The 26,779-nt window shown below is 37.4% G+C and overlaps 3 protein-coding genes across 6 annotated transcripts in view; 1 reads left to right on the forward strand and 2 right to left on the reverse strand.

The window, feature by feature from the left end:
* cyth3b (cytohesin 3b) overlaps positions 1–10,663 on the forward strand; it is a 33,938-nt gene extending 23,275 nt beyond the window's left edge. Inside the window, exons 8-13 of the mRNA XM_028042073.1 lie at positions 1,213–1,361; positions 1,720–1,831; positions 5,279–5,355; positions 6,228–6,299; positions 6,414–6,568; positions 8,192–10,663. Of these exons, the coding sequence (XP_027897874.1) occupies positions 1,213–1,361; positions 1,720–1,831; positions 5,279–5,355; positions 6,228–6,299; positions 6,414–6,568; positions 8,192–8,264 (638 nt within the window). The 3' untranslated portion in view covers positions 8,265–10,663. The remainder of the gene's footprint in view (positions 1–1,212; positions 1,362–1,719; positions 1,832–5,278; positions 5,356–6,227; positions 6,300–6,413; positions 6,569–8,191) is intronic.
* Positions 4,103–19,032, reverse strand: cacng5b (calcium channel, voltage-dependent, gamma subunit 5b). The gene is made up of 7 exons (XM_028042072.1): positions 18,432–19,032; positions 15,977–16,247; positions 14,727–14,813; positions 14,207–14,347; positions 13,965–14,110; positions 12,588–13,383; positions 4,103–4,113 (listed from the first exon to the last, which is right to left on the reverse strand). The coding sequence occupies exons 1-6, from the start codon at positions 18,714–18,716 to the stop codon at positions 13,123–13,125; spliced, it is 1,191 nt and encodes a 396-aa protein (XP_027897873.1). The 5' UTR covers positions 18,717–19,032; the 3' UTR covers positions 4,103–4,113; positions 12,588–13,122.
* Positions 19,033–19,386: 354 nt separating this feature from the next.
* prkcab (protein kinase C, alpha, b) overlaps positions 19,387–26,779 on the reverse strand; it is a 101,594-nt gene continuing 94,201 nt past the window's right edge. For all 4 annotated transcript variants that reach the window (XM_028042071.1, XM_028042069.1, XM_028042068.1 and 1 more), the window contains 2 exons: positions 25,280–25,420; positions 19,387–22,630 (listed from right to left, as the gene is read on the reverse strand). In XM_028042071.1, coding sequence (XP_027897872.1) covers positions 22,466–22,630; positions 25,280–25,420 — 306 coding nt within the window. In that variant the 3' untranslated portion in view covers positions 19,387–22,465. The remainder of the gene's footprint in view (positions 22,631–25,279; positions 25,421–26,779) is intronic.

A 26,779-nucleotide genomic window follows, 5' to 3' on the forward strand; every position in this document is an offset into this window, starting at 1 on the left:
CTATATAAAGTTCACTTCCTCAGGCATAAATTTACACTTCTCAAAATTTCAGCTAAAGTTAACATGTTGAAATTTCCCCCTGTCCTCGGTGTAATCAGCATCTGTGTCTCCAGCGGTTATAGCGATATTGATCTCTGCTCAGTGGCGGTCATTATTACAGTCTTGTCTCGTTGCGTCCTGTATGGAGCCTCCTGTGTTCAGGTGGCAGCTCAGGTCATCACTATTGAAGCAGCAACACACCCTGACTAAGTTATTGGCCATTTCCTGAGAACGGGTTGTGCAGTGTTATAAATCAAAGTGGAGAGGATGTTGACTGGGGCTGGTAGTGTGTGGATGTATGAGGTCCAGGATGGTGAGTAGGAGTTATGATCGTGGATATGTGTGTGTTTGTGCAAAAAAGATTGGAGGGAAAGTTGTGTCAACAAAACTAAGCTCTTTTTGCTGATTATACTTCGATTTTTATTTCACATATCTCCCAATCAATTATTTAAAAAAAGGTTAGTTGTAGGTTTTACTCACAAATCTCAGTCAGGTCACTCTGGTTCTTGTTTAAAACAGTTGCTTGATTTGACAGAGTGGACTGTGCAAATGAGGTACATCTGCCTCTTCATTTTCATCTTAACTATGCTGCTGTAATTTAGCAATATAAAAAAAGCATACAATTTGCACAGTAATATAGACACAGTATGTCTAGGATGATTCATTAGCTACTGAAGGGGCTGCTAGCCCCCTTGTGGTGTTTAAATGGACAGAACTGACTCAAGTATCAGCAAGAACCACATTTACTAAGCTGTTAGTAGCTGTACTGATGCAAAATCAGGGACAGGAATGAAATAAACACAACTGTAACTGAATCTCTTTTAGCTGTTTGAGTTTACCTCCAATCTATTGTTAGCATTGCAGCTCATCTAACTGCTACAGGAAGTTAGAAAAAATTCCAAAACCTAAATCTAAAACTATATATATTGATAATTGTCATTTGGCAAACATTTAAACAGACAGTTATTGTAATAAATTAGCTTAGTAGTTTTTGCTATTGATGTTTTGAAGCGATGAAAAGTCCTGCAGCCTTGACTACTTTGCAAAAGGAGTCTGCCATCATGAACATGTACTTAAGTAACATCATATGCTGGGAATTAGTATGTATTATGTCAAGAGTAACCCCGTCCAAAGGCAGGACAAATGTGTCAAACTGTCCAATTTCCTCCACAGACACTTGCTACGTCCTCTCATTTGCCATTATTATGCTGAACACCAGCCTTCACAATCCCAACGTCCGAGACAAGCCCCCGGTGGAGCGCTTCATTTCCATGAACAGGGGGATCAATGAGGGAGGAGATCTCCCTGAGGAGCTACTCAGGGTAAGAATGGTGACTTATTTAGTTTGAATGTCTGGAAAGATTGAGCCCTGCACTGCAAATCACTGCGCTGGTGACTGCAAGAAGTGTTACTCTTTGTTTTTCTTTATCTTTCTTTAATTGTTTGTTTTTAAATATAGAATTTATGAAAAGCAACAGAAAGAATTGACTCTTGTCAACAATTCATTTTAGGTTAAACTTAATCCACTTGTTTCATTCAATTGTTTTGTTGAAGATAGTGGATTAAAAGTGTTAAAGATGTTTTTTAAAAACTTCATTTTCATCATTAACCTAGGTTGTCAGAGTTGTGTTTTAATAAGCTAAATCTGATGTAAAATATGTTTTCCCTTTTCTTTTCTAGAATCTCTACGACAGCATTAAGAGTGAACCCTTTAAGATTCCAGAGGATGATGGGAACGACCTGACGCACACGTTCTTCAACCCAGACAGAGAAGGATGGCTGCTTAAATTAGGTTAGTGTGAGTCTCCCTCTGTTCAGCTGTGGGGAGAGTGTAAGACATCCTGGATGAATTAACGTGTTTACTCTTGCATTTTTATTTGCCTTACAGCTGGGGATTTTTTTTCCTGACAAAAGCTTAAACTGCAAAGTGTTGTCACGCAAGGTGGAAGTGAAGTGTTTCGGTACACAGACCAAATAGTAGCAAGAGCTTCTTTTTTTTAGTAAATGTCCTCTGAAGGGTAAACAATCAGAATAATACTAAGACTGAAACAGAAATGGGAACCTTATAAAGGTTTCATGTTATTATGAGCACTGGGCAATAAAATATTTATTTTATGGAGACAAAAAAAGTTTTAAAATTCAGTAATGGATAAAATGGATAAAACCAACACTCATGGCTCAAAGGCAGTATGTTGGGGCCCAATTATTCAAGCATTTCTACAAGATGATAAAGACCTACCAGTATACACTTACTAGTGTTATTTTCTCTATTTTTATTGCCTCTCACTAGTTCCACTTGATCCTGTGTTTGTGAAGCTAAAAGAAAAAGTTTCATAAATGTGATGTTTTGCTTTGAACATCATAAATTTAATGGGTAGGGTTTCAGCTATGCTTTCCCCAATACCTTTGCAATGCCTTTCAGTTTTCTTCAAATTGAAAGGCATTGCAAAGGTCAAAAAGCATGTAAGGTCAAATTTACCAAAGTATTTGTGGGGCTACTTAAACATGAGCATTTTTCTAATTCTGAAACAAAATGCTTCTTAAATAGTTTCGGTGAGTAAACGCAGTCTCTCTGTGAAGACACAGTTAACCTTAATTTGGAAAAAACATCCTGTACATCCTGTATTTAAGACATTAGAGTATTTTTGTCAACTACAGTCTTCCCTAAAGCAAAGAGCTGCGTGTTTGACATAGATTATCCAGAAAAAAACATTTCTTCTACTGGAAGCTGGATTTATTGTAGGCCAGGAAACGAAAAGACTGGGCTGCTTTCTTTACAATTGGGTCAGGAGTGCCACAGAAGGTGAACTCATTTTCAAATGAATAATTCCCAGAAAATTATAACAACAACTGCAGAAACAGAAACTGAGAGTTGAGTTCACTCAGGGACACCACACTGATTTATTTATGCGCAAATAATTAGGTAACATCTGTATCTGATCACAAGGGTCTGCCAGTTTCCTTTGTGTACACCCATGTACCATAAAGATTTTTGGAAACCTGATGTCTGTCGGTGCCTAAAGAGACAATAAAGTATCATTTAAAAGGTGCTGCTTAACACATAAAAATGACAACAGGTACTGTAGATCAAGAGGGGAAAAAACAGGTTTCTTGCTTTGAAGAAATCCCATGACAGAAAGTTGGTATTTCTCCTTCTATATCAACATACAAAATGTTCTTCCTTTGTGATAAAGACTGAGAAACCTGTGCATCATCACCCTCTGCAGTAACAGTGAAAGCTATAGACCTGAGGATCTATTTTTGGTTTAACTGACCCATAAATGGTGTGAAAACATAAGTGTGCAAAACAGCAAAGGCCCAACAGCTTGCTTAAGCGGACATGAGGAAGTATGTTGAGGCACCTATTGCATGTAGTCAGAGTAAAATCATGATTTTAAGTAACATCTAAACAACATTCTTAACGTTCCTCCCGCTTGTCCATCATCCTACTAAATAATGAGTTCTTTGGAACCTATTTACTACCTTACTAGTGGTATATTGTTATTGGTGTCACATCATTTAACAATTGTGTTGCTTTTGAAGGCATCCTAATGCCTTTAAGGAAGATAATTGAGATTTTGTGTGTAAAGGAACCCTTATTCCATGTGCCCTTTTGCCATTTCCTGCTTTATAGCTTCATGTGTTTCTAATTTAGAGTTCACTTCATCACCGAATGGTAACCCCAGGGGTTACTACATTCTTAAATTACATAACTAATTATATATCTGTTATTTAACACCGAGTTTTATAACCAAATATAAAGAATGTTTAATGGCCAGCATGCAGTTTTCTCATGGGCTAAGGAGCAGATTCACTGCAGGTGGTTTGGTTTATGACCCCATTCACACACCTGGCTTCGACCTGCACATTCCTCTAACTCTGTGTAACGTCTCAGTGGTCTCATCTAGCTGGTGAGTGCGAATTCGTAGTGTCCCAGTGTGGCTCATAGGCATAACATGATTACATTATGGTACGGCTCCCCCCTGGAGCCTTTTCCCTGTGCCAGCTTTGATAATGATACTTCTAATTTAACTGTCTAAAAATAAACCCTGGAGGATGCAGAGGAATAAATGCCTTTATTTTTTTTCCTAAGTATATCTCAGTGCAGAGCGGAAATTTGTCCATGCTAATTCAACAGCCAGAGTCTATTGATATGTAAGGGAGTGGAGAGGTTTTGTAATTATGTGTAGCCCTGCGGAGACTACCAGGATGCTGCAGTGAAATCTAGAAAGTTTAGGCAGTTAAAGGAGGCCCAAAACCGTGATTTGTGTTTCATGCAAAAGGCGCAATTATACATGAACTGAGAAGACACTAGAATTCTGGTATTAGAGATTCCTTTTTGCTCCTACTTTAAGTTTCTACAGCTGCTGCTAGAGGCTTAACTTGCTTGTAAACCTACATTTATTTTTACTCTTCTTTTGTGTCTTTTTTTTTTTCCTGCTGAAAATTAACACATGAAGTGGCAAACTTGCTCTGGGGTTTTGGTTGCTTTTGCTGATGTGTTTGTGTTGGGGTTTGAACCTCAAGGGGATTTTTCCTAACGCCAGGTTGGGTCCGCATCAACCTCTTGCGATCCCTCAAGAAAGAAAAACAAGTAACAAATACGCAAAGTCAGTAACAATTTAACAGGTGTGTGAGTCATTGTTTGACTAAGCTTGAAGCTCGGAGAGAACACGGTTGTAGATTGTAATCGTAAAATAAACAAGCCAGCATAAAATCTTCTGAAAGTCAAAGTGAACTTTCTTCTTATCATTGGATAACAGTTCAGTTTCTATTCCATAGTGATAGTTAAACTTATCACCTCACTGACACACTGATAGACACAACTCTAAACCTCTAACAAAAATAGCTTTGTTTGTTGTTTATAGGTAGTAAATAATTATCAACCTTATTGATGATTATATCTGATTTTAGCCTGGAGTTATTAGCAACTTTCCTGAGCACAAATCTTTAATTTAGTTTCAAAGACATCAATTCTTATTCTCCATACATAAGGGGACATGACTTCTAGATGTTTATGTGGCATATTATATATTTATAACACTGAAAGGAGAATCTTCCATTAAAGAAATTAACTCATTTTTAGTATTAATATAATTATAAGAAAGAATAGGAGAAGCTGTGGGGGTGTAGATCATTAGAGCGCCACATATTCTGCTCTTTGTCCTGACGGGGAGACAGCCAGTCTGTCACTAGTACCATTGTGTCACTTCCCGTTTCCTCTGTCTCTTCCTGTCAGGGGGGAGAGTGAAAACCTGGAAGAGAAGGTGGTTCATCCTGACGGACAACTGCCTCTACTACTTCGAATACACAACAGTGAGTCTTCCTCCAAGAACGTTATTTATTAAAGGGAGTTCAATCATTTCCTGTTAGAAGAAGCAGAACAAGTAACTGAATTACAATTTTCCACTTACAGTTTGTTGCCAAAGTATTTAACGTCTTTGTACTGTCACGTGATAACCACATTTTCAGTTAATTTCAGAGATACTTAATTAATCCCAAAGGGAAATGAAATGTTGATGCACCTCATAAAATTTCTTTCTTAACAATGCATGCTCTTACATGCATTACCAGACTTCTCCAGAACCAAAAAGTAGGTAGTTCACTTGTTTCATTAAGGTGTGTTACAGCAGGGACTCGTTCATAATTTGTAGGCTGTTGGCTTTAAAGGACTAGAGTTTTACTTTTTATGGAAAATAAGGATTCTTTTCCCTGAACAACATAATGTAGAGGAAATTCCAGGTTTAAATCTTAGTAATTATTGCTAATATAATTTTGCTCACTCATTAATTGCTTGATATCACCCTACTGTACCAACAAAAATTTTTATAAGCGGCTGTATGTGCAGCATCAGCAATGTCCTCTCCGTACTCCGGTATTATCCTTCAGCATACTATCATTATATCCTGTCCTCTGTCTGACTGCTGGAAATACGCATTATCCGCTTCAACATCTGAGCCGTGAGGACACGTGGAGGACAGAACATGAGGTGGATTTCAAAGCTAATGGACCATGTCAAACTGAATTTCTTCTAACCCTCTTGATTTTTAATGTGATTTTTACAAAATTATGTGTGCCCTTTCTTTTTCCCCCTTTTCAGTTTGTGAACTTTGACTACTGATTCTTCATAAATTTTACTTGCTATTCAATTGTTTGTTTAATCTTGTCTCGCTTTTGCCCTCCTAAAGGACAAAGAGCCTCGTGGGATCATCCCACTGGAGAACCTCAGCATCAGGGAAGTGGAAGAGCCCAGAAAACCTGTGAGTCTTTCCTCAGTAGAGACCACAATCTGTGTTTGCATGTCTGTCTCACAGTGGTACACGAAAATATTACTAGGCAAAAAGCTAATCATTTGCTCTTTTCTGTTCCACCAGAACTGCTTTGAGTTATACAACCCTAATCACAAAGGCCAGGTGATCAAAGCTTGCAAGACTGAGGCAGACGGACGTGTTGTCGAGGGCAACCATGTGGTATACAGGATATCAGCACCCACGCCTGAGGAGAAGGAGGAGTGGATTAAATCCATCAAGTAAGTTTCTTTCCGATAATATTGGGATAATCTACCATGAAAACATATTTGGTCTTTACACCAATAAATGTTGATTTCATCGGCCCAGGCCACTGTGGTTATTGGGTTTACTCGACTGAATAAACAACGTTTTCTGTCAGAAATATCATACTTTAAAGAGAGATAAGATATGTGTCAATGTTTTTATGGTTTCATATGTGATAGACATTTCAATTTAATTTTCAGGTTTGACCTTTTTCTGAGTTTCTGCTACAAAATCCTTATCTTGTTTTATGAATGGTTAATTTCTCTGAGAATGGTTTGCATTTGATGCATTTTTCAGCCATTTCATCTAGCACTAGGTGGGATCAAGAAAGGAGGATTCAAGGAATATTAATGCTTTTGCATTGTATTCCTTCCACAGTTTAGACAGGCAGTCATTGACCTAAATACTGACTGCTGTGTAATTGCTTCTACTGAAGATGGTGAAGTCAAAAGCAGTTTGCTCAGCTGAACAGAGCACCTTTTGTGCTGTAATATTCTGCAATTCCTCATCCACCGTGTACATACCATTACAGCCTATTCACTCTGGAAATGATGAAGGGATAAGTGACTTTGTATGGCACATAGGGGGGAGCCAGCAAAGCAGCTCCGAAATGGGTTTGATGCATTCGCAGCCTCTGAGGGTAACGAACCACATCTTCACCAGAGGGGTACACAAGACTCTGGTCCTGGGGAGATGAAAGGCTTTTTATAGAAATCATCATTAATTTTTTCCTGCCAGTTTTCTAAGAAGATGTGATTGCCAAGGAAGCACACTCTGCTTGTACTGAGTCACAAGCATTTAGATCCAGATTATGTTGAAACAAATAGTCAATTTCTTCAGCTTTGACATTTCTTTAGATGCATTGGGTTTCCAAGGACACAAATGGGTGTTGTGGGGTGGAGGGTGACAGTTGGTCAGGGTTGCCTTGCATGTTCTTGATCACTCCACAGTGGAGTAATTGTTTCATTAGAAATGACAATAAGCTTTATGAATCCGGGGCATGGTCATGGTTTGCAGCCTACTTGTTGGTGTTGTGGAGTTACAAAGGCTATCAGCGATAAGCTCAATGGGGGGTTTAGCCTCTTCTTGCTGCTGGTGCTAACAGGATTTAGCAGCCGTGAAACTGGGCTCCTGAACAGAGCCCAACTGGCTTCCTGACTCACTCTTGTTTGACGTTGCCTTTCCGTCATCGCTCTTTATGAAAGAAAGAAAAAACTCAGTAATCTTGAGCACAATTGTTTGCCCTCCAATGAGGCCAAAAAACCTGTGGGGGAGCAAGAGGGAATGTGTGGGATTCTATGCTTTACTGCGTTCCTGGCAGAGTTCTGGAACAGGGAACTCTTAAGAGGTTCTTCCAAATTGGAGTAAGAAGAAAAAAAATAACTCTGGATGGGGAGGGAGCTCATCTTCTGAAACCATGGAAACCTAACTAGGTCACTGCGCAAACTCCCCCCCCCCCCCCCCCCCCCCCCTTTTTATGATCTGGTTAAGGCAGGGGTCTGCATAAATGTGTCCCATTTCCATATCAAAGATGTTTGAGACCCTTCTATCATGTGGCGTTGTTTGTTTGATTGCTGTCCTTTGATTGGCTTCTCCAGGGCAAGCATTAGCAGGGACCCCTTCTACGACATGCTGGCCACCAGGAAGAGGCGCATCGCCAACAAGAAGTGAAGAGAGACAATCAAGTCAAGCTCCAAAGTGCTCCATGTTCCTCTCTTTTGGTTCATGAAGACACAAATGGCATGGCGCTAAGTTGGTTCACTTGTGAAACTGAAGACCTGAAGACAAACCTGGACACTCTATAAGTGAGGGGAACATATAAATCTCTACATATAAATCTCTACTGTAATGTAGAAACCAGTTGAACCAGCCTGTTTGCGTCCTCTTCATCTCATTTACCGCCCCCTACTCATATCAAAACATGTTTTAGTTGCCCCCTAAAGCACAACTGCCATGTTTCAGGTGCACATGCATGTATGTGGCTTATTATAAAGAACTATGTATGTGTTTTGTATGTGTGTGCAGCAGTGTGCATGTTAAGTTTGTTTGCATACAGTGTGAAAGTATTTCCTCCACTGTGCTTTAAAAAAAAAGTTGTTGAAGCTAAAAACCAGAGTTCAGGTGGATGGCCATCAACACCGAGGTTAGAAGAATAGACAGGAGGAGGAAACAGATGGACGCTTTTAAGGGATGGTGGTTGTGGTTCAGTCATACCACAGCTGGACCGCGGCGTCATCTCATTCTGGTGCTGAGCTCGTCTCTCCTGGTGCCCTGCTCAGAGAAGCCTCAAAAAAGGTGTCAAAGTATAGACTGTGTTCTTTTCTTTGGGAGCAGAGACTTGAAATGTGCATACTTTGTTATATTTTGATTTAGTAATGGTGCTTTTATATGAGACTTCAAAACGTAGCCCTTTCAGATCTGAAGTTGTAATCCTTATTCCCCAATCAGACTTTTGGACACCAGCTTTTTGTTTTAATATCATTGGAAAACGTGATGCACTACGTTCCCACATTGCCTTCAAACACATTTATCACTATAGATACATAATTTGATCTCAACATAAGCCAGGCTGTCAGATATTTTGAACATTTTTGAAAATACAGGCTCTTCAGCTCTCACATGTCATGTAAAAGGCACCTTTGTAGATTCAGATCAACTGTGATTCAATGACCTAATAATGACATTGCACATACTCATGTTACATTATGTAGCAGGATGACCTTCTGAAGATCTTGAAGGTTTTAGAATGAAAGAGAAACTTAGGAATTTAATCTGTCTGGTTAATTCAACTAATTATAGCCAGGATGGTGACTTCAGGGAGAAGTGATGTTTCTACTGTTGTTGGTTTTCACACAACATAAAACAAGAGTCCGTCAAAAATAAGCACAGATACCTCGAAGGTACAATAGGGATATACAAAGATATACAAAATCTTGCATAGTTGATCCCCAGGTTTAAAAAATGATAGATTACATCATGCCAAGATCTGAAATAGTGCAAAAGTAGCATTAAATGATTGGTTTCAAAACTGTTACAACCTTCTTTTACACTGTCCCTGTAGTCTACAAGCTTTATAATGAGATCCTAGGAAAGTATCATAGACCTGCCACTTTAGAAACACCTATTGCTTCACTCGATTGCAGCACCGAAAACTTGCATTTAACTTACCTGGCTCATGCTTTGAAGACAAATTATAATCAACAATACCTGGCAATAGCTGGTGCTAAAATATATCAAGAGATCTGATTTCTGGGGTATCTTAAAGGTTGTGATTTCAAAAGCGCTTTCATTTTCAGAAAGCCATTTCGGTCTAAAAGAAGGGTTTGTTTTTCTCTCTGCAGCAGCCCAGTTGGTACCAGTCCAATTAAGCTCTTTCCAGTTTTTTTTTTCTCTACTGCTTATGTTGGTGAAGGTTAGTGTATTGTTGTGATCCTGTTTGCATTTGATCCTTGCTTGCTTTTGTGTTGCTTTAAGATTTTCTACTTAAAAATCAGCTATCATTTTTTTGTATTTATTTTTATTCGTGAAATGATTTTATTATTACTTCCTGTAAATCTTAAATAACGTATGCCTAAGTTATGTATGTGTACATATATTGTATAGGTTTTAGTGTCTTTGTTGTAGTATGCGCACTAACATTTTTGCATCTTGCTAAAGTTTGGGATCTTCTTGGCAAAAGCCTTAAACAATCATTTGATTTTAAAAAAATGATAGAAGTAATGAAGAAAATCTAGGTCAACTGTGACAAAGCTGTTTAAAAGCCATGACTAATGAGAAAAAGATTGTTATATTTATAAAAATGGAAAAGATTATAGTGAATATGATGTTTCATGTTATGGATGATGATTATATAGTTGATAAAGATGTCAAAAAACACAAATAGTTTTGTATGTGATTGTAAAATAAAAATGTAGGCCTTGTGAAATAAGGGCATAATTTTATCTTCTGCTGCCCTATGTGGGCATGTGGTCGCATTAATTTTTATAATCTCTGTAAGAGCTGTTTGGTCACGTTGTACATTACATGTATCTACATAAAGTATACATAAAGCTTGGGATATTCATTATTGACGCTCGTCTTGACCTACTTCTTTGCATAAATGAGCTTTAAGTCACGTTGCAGAAAGATATTTATTACTTTTCCAGTGTAGAGAAAGACTGTTTTGCTACGTGGCTGACTAAAAGCAACCAAGGTAAGCAAACAGGAAGCCGAACAGGATATGTTCGGAAAAACCGGTTGGGTTTCTGCAAAAACACTTATTGGGCAGGACATGGAACACTGGTGCCCCCTACAGGCGCTTTCCTTAAAATTACAATTTGAAAACTGTTCAGTTAAATTATCAAAGAATGATCAACTTACAGTGTTGCATAAAGTTTACTTTGCTATGCAGAGTATTTTTAAAATACAACATATCTTGTTCTTTTACAATATAGAATAAAAGATCACAATGGAAGCTATTCATATTGTCTCTGATATAAATTTAGCTTCCCAATCAAACAAAAACAGACCCTTTCGTGACTTCAACTATTGGAGTTTTGTTCATTGTCTGGAAAAGGTGTGATATCTGGAGAAAGGACATGTCTGTGTCTAAACTAACTATCCTGTGTCCATTTCACTGAAATGGTGCACAAATCCGCTGATTATCCATCCATAGAAATAAACTGAATTAAATTTGATAGATTAGCACATCTATCCATCCATCATTTTCTGTTATTTTTGTTAAAGGCTCACTGTTGTAAAAAAAGAATTTTTTCCCCCCCCAATTGACTGGAAAGGACTGAGAACAAAGAAAAACAGGCACACAGAAAACAATCAGATTCAACCCAAATCACAATTTAACCTTTTAAGATGATAATTTCTGTCTCTTGCAAAAACTATAGCATGATTATGCAAAAAGTTATATTTTTCACAATTTCTGTCATTCTTATGATAATTTCTTAGTGCAGAGCAATAAAAATGTGAATTGTAGAAGATCACAGATGCCGCCGTCAGATATCTTGAATGATTCACTAATCAAACCATTTTAGAGTTGAAGTTTAGGTCTGTGATAAAAACTAATTTATAGGACTTTCCCCCCCTTTTTTGCCAAAAATGTTAACTAAGCGTTCATGGCATTGAAACGAGTACTCACTCTAAAATAATGTCAAATGTGTAACCTAGTGGCTGAAGTGTAAATTACACCTGTTAATTCTCAAGAATATAAACTACTGTATGCTGTTGTGCTGAAATCATTTATTACCCAGGTGATTTAGTGTGCTACACACTTTTATCACAAAAATAGTTATACCATGGACAATACTCAGTAATTAACATCTATTCTTGTTCTGATTTCCAACATCTGTTATTAAAATGCTTAATCTATACAGAACAGACTTCTATAATTTGCCAGGACGGAAATGTTTGCCAACATATCGTTGTTTCCTGTTTGAAATGGGGAATACTTGACCTTGCCAATAACACCACACAAAAAACCTAGTAATTTATGTTAATATACCACACATATTTCTGATACAGAATGTAATTTGATTGCAGAATCAAATAAAATCAACAGATGTGACAGAAACTAGAACGATCAAATTTAACACAAGTGTCAGGACATACACGTCTCCAGGACAAAGATAATTTTCCCTAACGGAAAAAAAGTAAAATAAATGCTAATATTCTGCACTAACTGGATGCCATGGTATCGTGATATATATTTTTAGACATAGCTAACCGAAGCTAACTCCTTCAACAATAGCGTTCTAAAATGCAATCAAAGGACTATGTACTGTACTTTAAAAAGTAATTAACTCTCAAACCTTTTCATATTTTGTCACCTTCCAATCTCAAGCTTTATTATGTTTTATTGAGTTTTGCATTGTAGGCCAAAGAAAGTCCTTTTTTGAAGTGGAAGGAAAAATATGGTTCTCAGACACCTTAGATTCTCAGTGGTGTTTGAAAAGCCAAGAGAGAAGAGTCATCTGGTTTTCTTCTTATCTAGTTGCCCTCAACATTGGTCACAACAGACTGAAACTAAAAGTTCTAGTAATGATATATTTAGATTTAATTTCTCTTGTCATTAAGTTGGAAACTATGTGCTTTTTTTCTAATTCATTTTCCGCAAATGTCAACACTTCATTAAAGTTGGAAAGTTATGTTTTTCCTAACTGTAAAACCTAAAAATAGAAATAAAATTGTGGCTCTTTAGATTAATTTACTATATTCAGTAACATTTGTGGATCAAAATAAATTTTAATTAGCATGACTGAATGTAAAAATGGCTCTTTGGATTGAAAACACTGGTCTGTCATATAAGATCCTAACAAAATTAAAACTTTTCAGCATACGCATTCAAGCTGGAAACGTACTGTATTTACAAAGAAATCCTTTTTTTTCCCGATAGGAATTAACTCAACTCAAGTCTTCTGACCAATAGCACTCACTTATTTGGCTGGTCTCTTTTCAATACAATGAAACTTATTTGTTTCACTTTGATATTTGACTCTTTAAGAGATTGCTCAGTGACCTTTTAGCGACCTCTGATGACTCAGCAAGGTGAAGATGACACCTGGTCATAGTCGGGACATTTGAGGAGAGCGGGGTAGCTGGCGCTCATCTGCAGTGACGCTTCACTTGAAATGTCAGAGGGGCTTCGTCCACGCGACCAGGACTCTGGGTGGAGGAACTGACCGGAGTGGTCAGAGCAGTTGCTGAGCCGAGGCCGGTGGAAATTGGGGCGGCGAGCCTGGTAGATCTCCTCTGCTGTGTAGCGGTTCATGAACAGGTAGACAGACATGACTCCCGCACTCTGCAGTGGGAGAGAAGAAATTATTTGAAATAGCTTGTGGAGAAGTGTGATAATGTGGGCCAAGCGTCTGTAGCGTAAATACTATATAAATCCAGTCAATTTAAAGCGTGGAGGTATTTAAAACTTGAACCAGGGCAGGGAAACACTGTAGCACTACAGTTCCTCGTTGTGACCAGCAGAGGTCACTCTCCCCATTGACCACATCTGGTTCCATAGCCTTTTTTTTAGCAGGAGTTGTTTTAAAGTGATGGAGAGAGAAGATTAAGACCGAAAAAACGGATAAAATGTAACTATTTGAATGGTCCAGTACATTTTCCTGAGTAATTAACTTATTGAATATTTATAAAGTGCCAAAATAGGCACAATGAAATAAATAGGTCAACAAGTCAAGTATGTTATATTTTAATATGGGAAATACATCCATTGGAAAAATAAAAATTTCAATTATATTTTCAAATATAATTAATCAAAATGTGGAAATAATGTCTGCAGTTAATATAGCAGTACAAGGAACCAGTAGCATGTTACTTTTACCACAGCTAAAATGGTGCAAAGCAAAGATTTTGCAGTCATTTTTGTACCTCAGTGAGCAGGAAGGAGAGGGCAGCGAAGGCAAAAGACCAGCCATATTTGTAGGAGAAGTAGACCTCACTGCTCTTTGTTCTGTTCAGCATCTCATCATTTATGCTGGAGATGTACAATACCAGACCCACCACTAGAGCCAGCCCTGAAACATACAGTAGATACTCGTTTCGTGAACATGGTGAGGAAGTAAGAAAAAAAATACTTCAGAAACTTAAGACAAATAATCAGATCTGTGTACCAGAAAGGATAAAGAAGATTCCTGAAACAAACGCCAGGATGGTGCAGTGAGGACGGACGTGTCCGATGTTGTTGAGGACAAAACCGATGAACATGAAGAAGAGGCTGACCAGAGGGAATGGGGTCGATGAGCGGATCATCTCTGAGAAGATGAAGTAGAGAAAACAAGTTGCAGGGCATTGTTTTCATTCATGTTGATGTGAAGATAAGTTACTCCTTTATTGGATTTAACTTGTAAACATTTTTTAAGACATTTTGTCCTCAGCTGCACTGAAGGACTCGTGATGTTGATTGGATGTGATAAGTATTCTGGAGAGAAACAGGCAGGAACTTGAGGTTTCTGATGACTCATTTGTCAGAATGCCTCATTTGTCAGGATGCTTTTCAGATCAGGCATTTCTGAAAGGACATGCATTAGAAAACAACAAGCTCTTATCACAGAACAATACTCCAGCTGGTCACCTTGAACAACACCAGAAGGATGCATTTGCCTAAAGAGTAGGTTTTCTTTTTTTACTCACTGAGTACATTTCCTGTGGACTCTGACGTCAGCTGGAGACTCGTTGGCATCATGTACTCGATGGTGGAGCAGCGGCCGGATTCCTCACCTGAGAAAAGAAAATGGTAAGCAAAGTAGAAAGAAGATGATGAGCTCTCATATGCCCTGCTTCTCTAGAAATCTTAAAATCAAGTAAGGCAGTTTTATATTTAAAACAGGAAAATGTTAAAATGGTGCAGGAAAATGAGGAAAAGCTCAACAGGGTCTTCTTTCCCCGCTGATTCTGCCAAGTCAGTTCCCTGGCTGTGGTTTCGCTGGATGGGAGTTAGGGACAGTGGGAATCTCGTTCATCCATTCATGCGCGTCACTAATTAGATGACGCAACAATTTTCATTGTCTTTATAGTGAATTTATTTATTTTATTTATGAATTAGGTTTTCTAATGGTTGAACCACTGCTTTTCCAGTGTGGAATGATCTCACAATTACAATTCTCACAACTTCAGCGACTTGCACGATCAATAATCCATCCATCCATCCATTTTCTAACACCCTTGTCCCTAGTGGGGTCGGGAGGGGTGCAATCAATAATATTGCTCAAAAATATGAATTTATGATAGATTTTCACAGTTTCAAGTACCTGCATTCAACCTGAATAATATTTAGCTGAATGTTTTCACTTTGTACATTACACTTATTTCTTATAATAAGAGTAACTACACTTATAAAAGTGTAGTTTTTTTTTTTTTTTACAAATAATAAAATATCCTCCATCTGCTCTCAGTTACTGTAAAGCTCTCCTTTAGCTGTTGATAAGAAATTGATTATCAGTTTGTCTTCAGTGTATTTTTATTTTTACAGAAGTGTGGATTACACGGCATGCTGTGGAGAGAGGATGTGATGCAACTCAGTCGATGTAATACAGAGTCCAGCTGGAATTATTCTGTCTGTGGCACAGTGGGGTGGCATCGCTCTCATGAAGCTCGTTGTTTATGTGTAGTATGGTGCATCACTGAAATCGCCTCCTATTACAGCGTGTGACTGAAACGCTCCTGTTCCACACTTACTTATAGCCGCTGTGAATGTCAATTAAACAAATGTCAAAGCTGCAGTGGAGTGACGACACGATCAGTTCTCCCCAGTTACAAGATGAACATCTTTCAAAGTGAGAGTGTGAAATCCATTTTCACCAACCCTGACTAGCAGATGGCTCACTGTCAAAATTCATCACAAATTTCTGCATCACTCCTTAAAGCATGTTAATGTTACCAACCAGCCAGAAAGCAGACCCTCCAGAGACCTGAGTGCAGTGACGTCTTGATGTCAGCCGTCTGGTTCAGAGGCATGATGACTCCCTCCTCCAGGTAGAGCCAGTAATCTGTGCTCACCGCCACTCCCAGCAGCCCCAGGCCACTGATTGCAAAGACACTGCTGAGTAAAGTCAGAGCCTTCCTGCTCCACGCACTCATGGTTTCCAAAAGATGGTTGTTGTTATAATAAATAAAATAAAATAAAATAAAAAAACTGGGTCCTGGAACAATACGCTGGAGAGAAGGAAGCAAAGAAGGCTTTTAAGTGACGAGAGACTGAATGTTAGAAAGATGTGGAAAATTAAAAATGCATCAGTGGGAATCTAAATGTAACTTTTTTTTATAATAAATACCAAATAATTTAATATTGGTCATATAAGTACATACAATAAATAAAATACTTGTTTTTAGACATGAAAAAAATACACATGTATTCAAAGAAGATTACGCAATCTCATTCATTCAGAGTTTTAGATGTTTCTGGAAGTGTTGAGCTCTGTAAACTCATCTGAGCAAAAACCAGTGAATGTAAGAAAATTTGGAGCAGGAAAGATGACAGACAACTGACTTATAAATGAAGATAAAAATCTCTATGAGTGCCACGCCTTTCAGTTACCCACAAGACATTTCAGGGCATTCTTACAAAGCAATCTCATTGAAACAATGCAGGGCTAAATCAATAATACCTTTAATGTTTATTTTAGATGTATTTTCAGTCATGTGCCAGAGAGCAAGCCTCTGCCATATCTAGTCTCCTTTTTGAAATTCTCTTCATGTCCTGTCTAACTCCAGGCAACCCGCCATGAAAGAAAGAATAAAATGGAAACCATTTATGAAGCCTTTTGAGCCTCCAGACTAAAAGACCTGAAATACGTGACAGAATACTATGAATACAAATGCTCACATTGTTTAAAATCCACTCCTTGTTTTTGACATTTTCAGCCAGTGAGTAGAAGCTAGTCACTCACAGACACAATCAGTCTGCAGATATGGGTGAAGAATCACACAGTAAGACGTATCTGAAGAGGAAAAGTGGTAATTTAGACCTCCCACTGGGACACATATGAATGTGGGCTGATTTACTAAGGCACAGAATATCAGAGGCTGCAGAAAATTCAATATTAAAAAACTGTGAGCCTAAATTTGTTTTACATTAAGAGTGTTTTCATAATAAGAGTTTTTTTTTTTTTAACATAACACATCTCCGACTAAGAAATAATTGTTTATATTAAGAAAAAAAACTATTGCTGTCACACTTACTAGCACCTTTAACAGTTCTGGTAAGTTAAATGTGACTGAAACATTCATTATATGAAATAGTTGTATATTATAACTAACATCCTGTCCTAGGAAATTGCAACAGGAAAATGTGTACTTGCACAAACTTGTTTATATCTGCAGACATAGTGATAATTAAAAAGTTTAAAAAACACAACTAAAGGACACAAAAGGATGGACGAGGATTCATCTTTATCTTGATAGCACACACACAAAGCAGGATGAAATGGAAGGTAAAAAAAGTCTTAGTATCCACCATTAGATGTTAATTACAAGTTAAAAAGATATGAGGAATGCCAAGAAAAAGTCTCTCTGTTCAGCCATCAGGAACATGAGCGTGTGGAGTTAGCTAAAATAAATTGTGTTTATCTAAAACGGTGTCTTTTGGTCAGTTGGGACTTGGATTGAAGTTTTTTGGCCACATATATTTCAGCTGGATTTGAAAAACAAAAAAACACTGAGCTTGTTTCCAAATGGATTAAGTATGGTGGAGGATGTGTGATACTGTGGGCCTGTTTCTCATACCTGTAATTCATAAAAATGTATTCAATAATTTTGAAATACTAAATAGTAATCAAGTAAGTTCTTGCTATTAACTAAAAATGGATCATTAGATGATTCAATAGCATAATGAGCTAAAATGACCAAATGAGGCAGAAATTTCCCCAAATGTCTTTATATTAAAAGGGTGATTACATGAATCTCAGAGAGATGATGTTACAGCACTGAAATGTAAAAAAAAAAATCCATGACATATTCTTTTGCTGATTATTGTGGCACTTGGCAAATAGAAATAAATGTGGTACTTCTAGAAGATCTAAAATGATAGAAGTTTGTTTAGATTTAACTTCAGACAGTGAGAAAAAAAGGTGTATGTAAACTTCTGGTTCAACTGTATTATTGATTTTTTTTTCTTTGCAAGTGTTTAAATTTATTCTTTCTGAAGAAGCTTTAGAAACAAATTTCTAAATTAGTTACTTGAAATTAAGGTCCAAGAGGCTGGAACAGTACAACGGAATGAAACAGCTCACTCAACAAGATCGTCTGACAAGTTCAAGGTGAAAACCGTTAAAATCCCGAATACGTCCAAAAGCATGTGACGTTTTTTTACAATGACTATTGTGTTCAGTCTTCTCCTACCTGTTTGTAAAGTGTTAACCACAAAATCTTGCAGTTCACGGTTAAAAATAAAAAGTCCTGATGGAAGAATAATGAGGTAAATTCACCAGTGATGAATAAAATCCTCTGGAGAACAGTGAGTTGACGGAGAAGATGAAGCAGTGTGTCGATGCTACAGTAAAACGGGTGAGGGAGAGACAGAGAGAGAGGGAGAAAAGCAGAGAGAAAGAGAAAGATGGAGAGAGAGAGAGAGAGAGAGAGGAGAGCTACTTGGTCCTGCTCTGCTGTCTGATTTCTGTTGCTCATTTTGCAAATACTCACACACAGAAAGAGAGAGAGCAACTCAGCAGCTGCAACTTCAAATAACTGAGAATTACTAGCAAATTACTAAAGGAATTCCTAGATTTTAGGTAAAGGCTTTGTTTTATGTAAAGATTACCTGACTCCAAATGAATCTTGATTAAATTATGAAAAATGACTGTAAATGCAGCATGAAGATCAGCTCACCTGAGCTTCCAGGCTGATGTCAAAACCTAAAGATGGACTTTATGCCATTTTATTTTTTCACAGCAACATAACCACCCAACTCATAAAATATCTGGAAATATCTTGTTATTTTAAGATCAGCAAAAATTTTGAAAGCTGGTTCTGTTTGCTGTTTTGCTGAACTGGTAGAGAATCAAATACATTTGAGCAGGAAAACAACCAATAAGACATTGTGATGTATATTTCTATATATATTTCTATATATATATTTCATACTTTATTTATACACAGTATCCGTCATACCACAAAGAACAGAGGGACAAGAAGAATCAGGTTACAAAGCAGGAACATTGAGGGGAGACGTACAAACTGCTCTGCAGCTCTAAATGTAACCTGTAGTAATTCTTTACCCACATAACAGATTGAAAAAAGTTTTTCTCCAATCTTCCATCCAACATAGTTTCTCAATATGAGACATGTAAACATTCAGTTTCTTTTAAAAGATTTAATTTTGGTCCTGATACATACAGTGCCTTGAAACAGTATTCATACCCATTGAATGTTTGTTGCTTCGCAACCCCAAACTTCAATTTATTACATTGTGATTTCATATAAAGACCAAGGTCATCAACTCATGTTCTCAAAAGCTATTGTCTTGCAGCTTTTAGTTGCATCCTTGGTTTGAAGCTCCAGTTTGTAACGTTTATGAAAATGTTTTTTTTTTTGCACATTTATTAAAACCGACACTTTGTCGTCAGAGTATAGTTTAAGACAGATAATCTGTGGAAAAAAAAAAAAAATTAAGCTCTTCTACCACCTTCAGAAATATATCGCTCGGTTAAAAACAACGTACATGAGGTTGACTCATTTTTGTAGATCACTGTAGTAGCTCAGGAAGAAGGCAGAGAATCTTGATTTTTTTTTTCAAAGATTATCTGTCTCATATGATACTGTCACAACATAGAGGCAGTGTTAACAAATATGTAAAAAACTAATTTTTAAAATAATATTTACATATTATAGCTTTAACACAACTGAAAGAAATGGTTGAATTTCCTGTTCAGGATACCATCTAGTTCTGAGAAGTTTGTTTGATTCAGATGTGTTGGAGCAAAGATGCATCTGAAAGTTACAGAACAGAAACTCTTGAGGATCTAACATGTCCGTGACAGACCAACATAACATAGTGTGTAAAATAGTGAAGTGAAAGGAAATACCAGGCAAGGAAAACCTTTATCAGACACTGGAGGAGCCGCAGAGTTACATAGCTCAGGTGGAAAAAATCTGACAGCCACTCTACACTCTGCCTTTAAAGGAAAGTGACAAGAAATAAGTTGTTGTTGAAAGAAAGCCTTTGGAAGTCCCATTTAAAGATTATTACACAAACAGGACTCATGCTGGGCACCGTAAACACAGGCTAACCCATGGAGGTGGCAGCATCATGACATGGAGATAGTTTTCTTTGGCAGAAACTGGAAGGCAGGTCAAAGTTGATGTGCAGGTGAATATAACTAAATACAAAGTAACTGGGTATAAACCTGTTAGAGACTTCAAAAGACTCAACCGTGACACAGAGAATGACTTTCCAACAAGACATGACCCAGTCAAAGTCAAGGGGTAAATCCAACTCAGAGTCCTCAGCAAGACAATTTGGATGTTAAAAGGTGATTCCAATCTAATCTAACGAAGCGTGAGCAAAGCTGGTAGACAAACACCCTGAAAAGATCTAACAATGCATCATTTTTACATTACAGTTATGGATCAGTGTGTGTTACTCTGCCATATAAAATCTCAGTGAAATAAATTGAAGTTTGCTTGTTGTATGGAAATAAAATGTGGAAAAACGTCAAGGTGTATGATTACACGTCACTTTAAGAAGTCCAAACTCAGACAGCATGTTTAGATTTAATTCATGGGTTTTGAGTTGTGCGAGAATCTAAAAGTGGCAGCTTTTTGAAGATTTTCCATTAGAAGTTAATATCTCTCAGTAGCAAAAAGGATAAATTAAGTGTGTTGAATACATGAAAATGTGCTTGGCACCAGAGAATACAAATAGCCATGTCAAACAATTCACATTTCTTACACTGCTTACAATGGCGCTATTTTAGCCAAACAGATTAGGCTACATGACAGAGAAAGAAGAAAGACGTAAAAGGAAAAAAAAACAACAAAAAAAATGTACACATTGCTGGCTGGTTTTCTCATTCTGCACGACATCACGGTCTCTACATCATGCAGGGGCCTTTTTTCATGCTCGGATCAGGCCTCGCCTCACGCATGCACACGATATAAATATAAAGACATGACACGTTTCGGCCACAGGGCGCTGCAGAATCGTTGGACCGTTACGGTTCGGTTTGGGATTCAGTTTGTCTACAGAGGGAGTCGACCCTGTCGGGACCAAGGCAAGAGGGGCATTCGATCGCTCCACGCACAGGTAGTGCTGCATATTCTCTATGTGACACTGAGTAGTAGAAAACAGCAGATAAATACTTGGTATACGTACATGTAAGACAGGGTTTGCTGATACCAAAGCTACCAAAGAATCAGCCAAAATTCATATAGATCTGTTTTCAGGACTAATCTAAACATAGAAATGTTCAAACCGTCTATGGTAGTAAAAGCACATTCATTTTGTTGTATAAAATTGGCAAGTAACATCTCTTCTTGAACATATTTACACAAAAAAAACAACAACAAAAAATAACATTGGGGTTGGACCTCTCTGAACGTAAAAGTCAAATACAAAACCTTTATCCCAGTAAGAAACTTTTAATCCGAGTAAACATGTATATCGTTGAATTTTATATCAGTATACTAAACTTTATAGTCATACAAGACGTGTACTGCATCCTAGACCCTACAGCTCATACAGAGTCAGAAAATAAGCATGCGACAGAGATCTGCTTTGTGCATATGAAAATAGCATCTTGCTAACTCAGATTTTTTCTGAACGACACTTGTCCACTGCAGCTAACATCTGCTGTGCTGAAAAGACCAGGATGAATTGCAACATTAACACAGTCTGTCCAAATCGCGTCTGATATACTGTAGTAACACGCTCTACGAAACGACAAATACAAACGGCCTCTTGTTGAGACGTTTTAGTGAGTTGACAGGATAAGGAAAGGCCAAAGGTGGAAAAAAAAAGCAATAGAAATGTATTTTCATCTCTACTTTGGCACTCGTGTAACAGTGTACTAACTCTTTTCTCAGTGTAGAAATGTAACAAACATGTAGATAAAGTTCAGGCAGAACAAGGGGGGTAGGGGGGAAATGCTTCTGTCTTTTTGTGCATTGCGGTGACGTGAGGGAAAACCGGATTGTACCTTTAACACCAAAAGAGATAGTAACTGATACCGAGACACATTCATTCACAAGATAAAAGGCTGTAGGTCTGCAGAAAACCACAGCTGGGAGTCTGGAAACACGGAGTTGGACTAAATAATGCACCACAGGATAAGAGTTGGAAATCAGTGCCAGTTCCCTTAAATTGCATGATTCTCAGATGCAGAAACTAGAGAACAAACTGAGTCTGTTGGTCATGGGACGTTTTGAATGTTTCCTCCTCATACCACGCTGTGCAGAGATGGATGGATAAACTGAGGGTTGATGAAGGAGAAGCCAGCGAACTCGCCCTGGTCGATGTTGGCGATGACCAGCTGGTCTGGAGGGGTCAGTACGGGCTGCGTGCGCGTGAAGAACTTGTCAAAGTTTTCTGCTCCCTTTCCACACTGTAAGAGATGAGAAGAAAGAAGAGAGAGAGAGAGGGTTATGTCAAACATCCTAATGTTTTAGAGGGATTCTCAACCCACAGGGACCCACAGGGAGGGTGAAATTTCAAATTGTAACCAGTGAAAAGCTGCAGTCAAAAGCTGCCTGTTAAATAATGTCCCAACAACGGACATTATTTAACAGGCACTATTTATTTTATGCTTCTACATCTTTTTAAATACTACATATTATGAGTAATATATACAGTTTTTAACTCAACATAATATTGCCACCCTGTCAGAATGTACTTCCAATATATATTTTTTATTCTGTACACTTTCCGTATTCTGAATGACAATAAAGTTTGTCTAAGTTCAAGTCAGTGTAGAAAAAAAAAATGCAGGTGTAATTACAACGCATTTACTCAATGGGAGGCTGATTGCAAATGCACACACACTTATACACACACACAGATATTACTTTTAAAAAATGATTTCTGGAAAACTACCTCACAATTGCACAATATTTTTTATTGGGCAATCACATGGAAACCCTATAAAACACAATGAAGGTGGTAGTATAACAAAATATAAAAAAGTTCAAATGGGCCTGACCACTTTTTGCAAAGCATTGTATGCTCTTTTATACACTGAAATACAGATGTTACACACAGCAAAACCCAATAATTTGTCATATTGAATTTCAGCACTTCTTCTTTGCAATGCATCTACTCAGGAGATACATTGGCATTCCAGATATTTTCAGCTGCTCCATAATTTAACACAAGCAGAGCCATAAAAGCGCAGACGGATCAGTTTGCTGTAACTTCAGACCAATTTATGTCACAGCATACAATCTCACAAATGTAATAAGCCACACAGCGCAGTTCTAATAGAACCACCTGCTTTTAGAAGTGTTTTCCAGTCCTTATGTGTGACATCCAGTGTACAATTTTGCATTCATTTGGTGTGGAAGTAAAGGACAACTCTGCTATTTTTAACCATCAGTGGCAACACTTCAGACTTCTTGGGCGCTGAGGGGATAAAGGATGGTGCGGTCAGCAGGCAGAAAATTAGAAATTTTTATCACAAGATGTGGTTTAGGAAGTACAAGCAGAAGTACAACTGCTGAATTTTCAACCTTCAGCTTCTCTGGGTGAATATAAAATATTACAGTTTAGCAAGAAAAACAAATAAATGCATAAAAAAACATAATATACATTCAGATTCCTGCATTCTCACTAAGGAGCTGTGTTTGCAAGAAGCAGTTTCCTCCAGGAAATTATTTAAATTATTCAACAGCGATTTAAAATGACATACATCACACTCTGTATGTGGCAGAAAATCGCTACGCAGGAAGTTTTCTGCACATTTTTCGACCTCCAACATCTTTTTCAGGAACCAGTGAAACAAAAATTACAATTTGTATTTGAATAGTTAGAGACTGACATTCCTGCTCATAAGGATGTAGTGAAAACCTGATTGCTTTCAAATCAAGGGATCAGAAATTTATCCAAGAATTATTTTGATTGTATGAAATTAGGCAGTAAAAACATGGTGGTCGATAAGAATTTAGCTTTACTGACTTTGTGTTGATACAAAAAAAAAAACTATGAGGAAAGTCCAGCTGATCCAAATTTGAAATATCCAATCATCTCAGCCTCTACAAATTCCTCTATGCAGCTGCCTGGAATGCTGAAATTGTGAATAATTTACATTAGAGGGCTCAAAGGAGATGATGGAGTGCTTTCTGAGTCATTTTCTCATTTCCTAACGTAATCAGAATATAACAATTAAGAGCAACTGAAGTGGTGAATGCAATGTCTGAAAAACTCCAAATAAATATCCTGCTCAAGATAATAGCATTAGACAAAACGCTAACACAACACAGTCTAGGAAAATTAAACTACGTTTTGGATTAAGACATTCAATAATCCAAAAACACTCGTATGGAAAAGGAAGTCAAAGGGAAAGTTTTTGATCACTGTGAGGAAATATCTATCTATATCTATTTATATTTATAGTACTTTGTTGGCATTGCTGGTAGATGTGTAAAATGCCTTACAATATATTCATCAAACTGGAGCAGCATAATGTCAAACTGAACACAATTATTAACACTTCTAGCTATTTCTCTATTACAATGGTGTCGGGGCTGGACTGCAGCTAAAGGTGGTATTTTGTTTCCTAAAGTCTCCATAACAACGAATAGATGGCATCTAAATGCCAACTGGTTGTTTTGAGGTGGTGCCAGAAATGTTTTTCTACCTTTACAAAGTTTTTAGTTTCCTAAACTGTAAACCAGTCACAGAAAACTTTATCTTCTTCCATCACTATTTCAGTCTGTAGATCTAAATCTTATTGAAAACTTGTTGGAAGAGATGAGAGGACCTTGAACTCTGGATGATCTAAAAAATTATTAAATGGGAAATTGTAAAAAGTCCCTTTCTCTGTATGCTCCATCCTTGAGGAATGTTACAGGACAAAACTAAGTGCTGTCGTATGGGTTTACAGTGTAAACAAAAAATGGGCCACCAACATGTTTTTAATATCAGATAATAAAGCATGGCGTTGGAGGCGTCAAAGAAATGCTGCCACTAGACTTTGAAGTATGTTCTTGGGATTACTGGCATGTGATCTTCTGCTCAAACAAATATCCACTTTACTCACCACTTTGGGTTTAAAAGGCGGCTGGATCTCTCGGTTTGCGAGGCGTTCCCAGTCGATACGTCTGAAGAAGGCTTGCTCTCTGATGTCCCGCTCGCCCTCCATGCTGCAGCCGAGACGCTTTGATGGATGCTTCGTCATCAGCTGAGGACAAACCGAATGAGAAATGGCAGCTGAGACAATTCCAGCTTGGTGATTTAAAAAATAAACTAAATGACAAAGCTGAAGAAAAAAAGGAGCGTGAACCAAGCTATTTTAGCAAAACTGACAGCAAATTTATTATTACACAAAGGAGATTTAGTCACCTTCAATTTCAACCATGGATGATTCTTTGTTAATGAATAGGGAATCGCACAATAGCAGGAGAGAAATCTGTTTTGTCACCTGTTCTCACATTATGAAACATATTTTGTGTGACAGGCTTGAGGATATAAAAACATAATAAATGAGGCTGTGATGCATTAATAGAAAATGCTATCAGTCTGCAGCCAAATGTTATAAACACTCTCTAGTTTGTAAATGAACTCTAAAAGCTAATTTCCTTGTCAGTAAATAACCATAAGACATATATCAACACCACACAGCTGCTGTGTGGCACTGAAATGAAAGCACGACCCAGATGTAAGGTGAACATATAAATACAGGGATATTTTTGAATGCCTTGGAAATTTGTGACTCAGTAGCACCAACAGTGTAAAACAACTTCCTGTGAGAGGGCCAACTTCTGAGCCACACAAAAAAGATATTAGATAATATTAATATACTATAACCTTCAGCACTAAGCCGTCATTAACATACTGACAAGTGTAGTTTTTGTTTCCTTTTTCATGTAGAGTGAATGATCAAATCAGTTTTAGTTTGATTAAAGAAATAGTTTCTTTCTGGTTTTTAACTTTGGAGACTTTTGTAGTCTAAAATGTAGTTTCTAAAGGAAGAGAACAAAAAAAATAAAAATAAAAGGTTGAGCACGAGTAGATTGTGTCTCAATGGCTGTATGGCAAGTCAAATAAAGAAATACCTTTTTAGATCAGCAAGCAGATCTATTGCAAAATCTTCTACGTATTGCAACCTTATAAATCTGTGTTTCCACTGAGACACAGATTTGCAATGGCTGCTTTTTTTTTAATCAAAAAAGTATTTTAATGTCTATTAAAGTGACTGATAAGGACATGTAGACCAGCACCTAAAGTCCTGCTATGATTGATGAAGACAGACAAAATATGAATGTGTGAATCCACTGAAAGATGACAACAGAAAGAGTTGATGTAAGGAGCAGAGCCATGAGGATGGATACATTTCTGCTGAAGTAATATTACCCTAACCCTATACCTCTGCTTTATTTTCTAATTTCTAATTTCCCTCTCAAATTTAGCCAAAATGGAGTGAAATGCAAGAATACTTGGTATTTACCTTGAGTCATTATCTTATATTTATAAAACAAATATAAGAAAAGATGTCTTATATTTATAATATAAATGCTGCATCATCTTTTTTTAATTAGAC

The sequence above is a fragment of the Xiphophorus couchianus genome, chromosome 16, assembly GCF_001444195.1.
Source record: "Xiphophorus couchianus chromosome 16, X_couchianus-1.0, whole genome shotgun sequence".
Taxonomy (NCBI): domain Eukaryota; kingdom Metazoa; phylum Chordata; class Actinopteri; order Cyprinodontiformes; family Poeciliidae; genus Xiphophorus; species Xiphophorus couchianus.

Coding starts and splice junctions, on each gene's coding strand:
- cacng5b (XM_028042072.1), bottom strand. CDS start 18,716: ATGAGCAACAGAAATCAGACAGCAGAGCAGGACCAAGTAGCTCTCCTC. Junction 16,248..18,431: donor GGTTAACACTTTACAAACAG/GTAGGAGAAGAC, acceptor CCTTCTCTCCAG/CGTATTGTTCCAGGACCCAG. Junction 13,384..13,964: donor TCTCCTTCCTGCTCACTGAG/GTACAAAAATGA, acceptor CTCCCACTGCAG/AGTGCGGGAGTCATGTCTGT.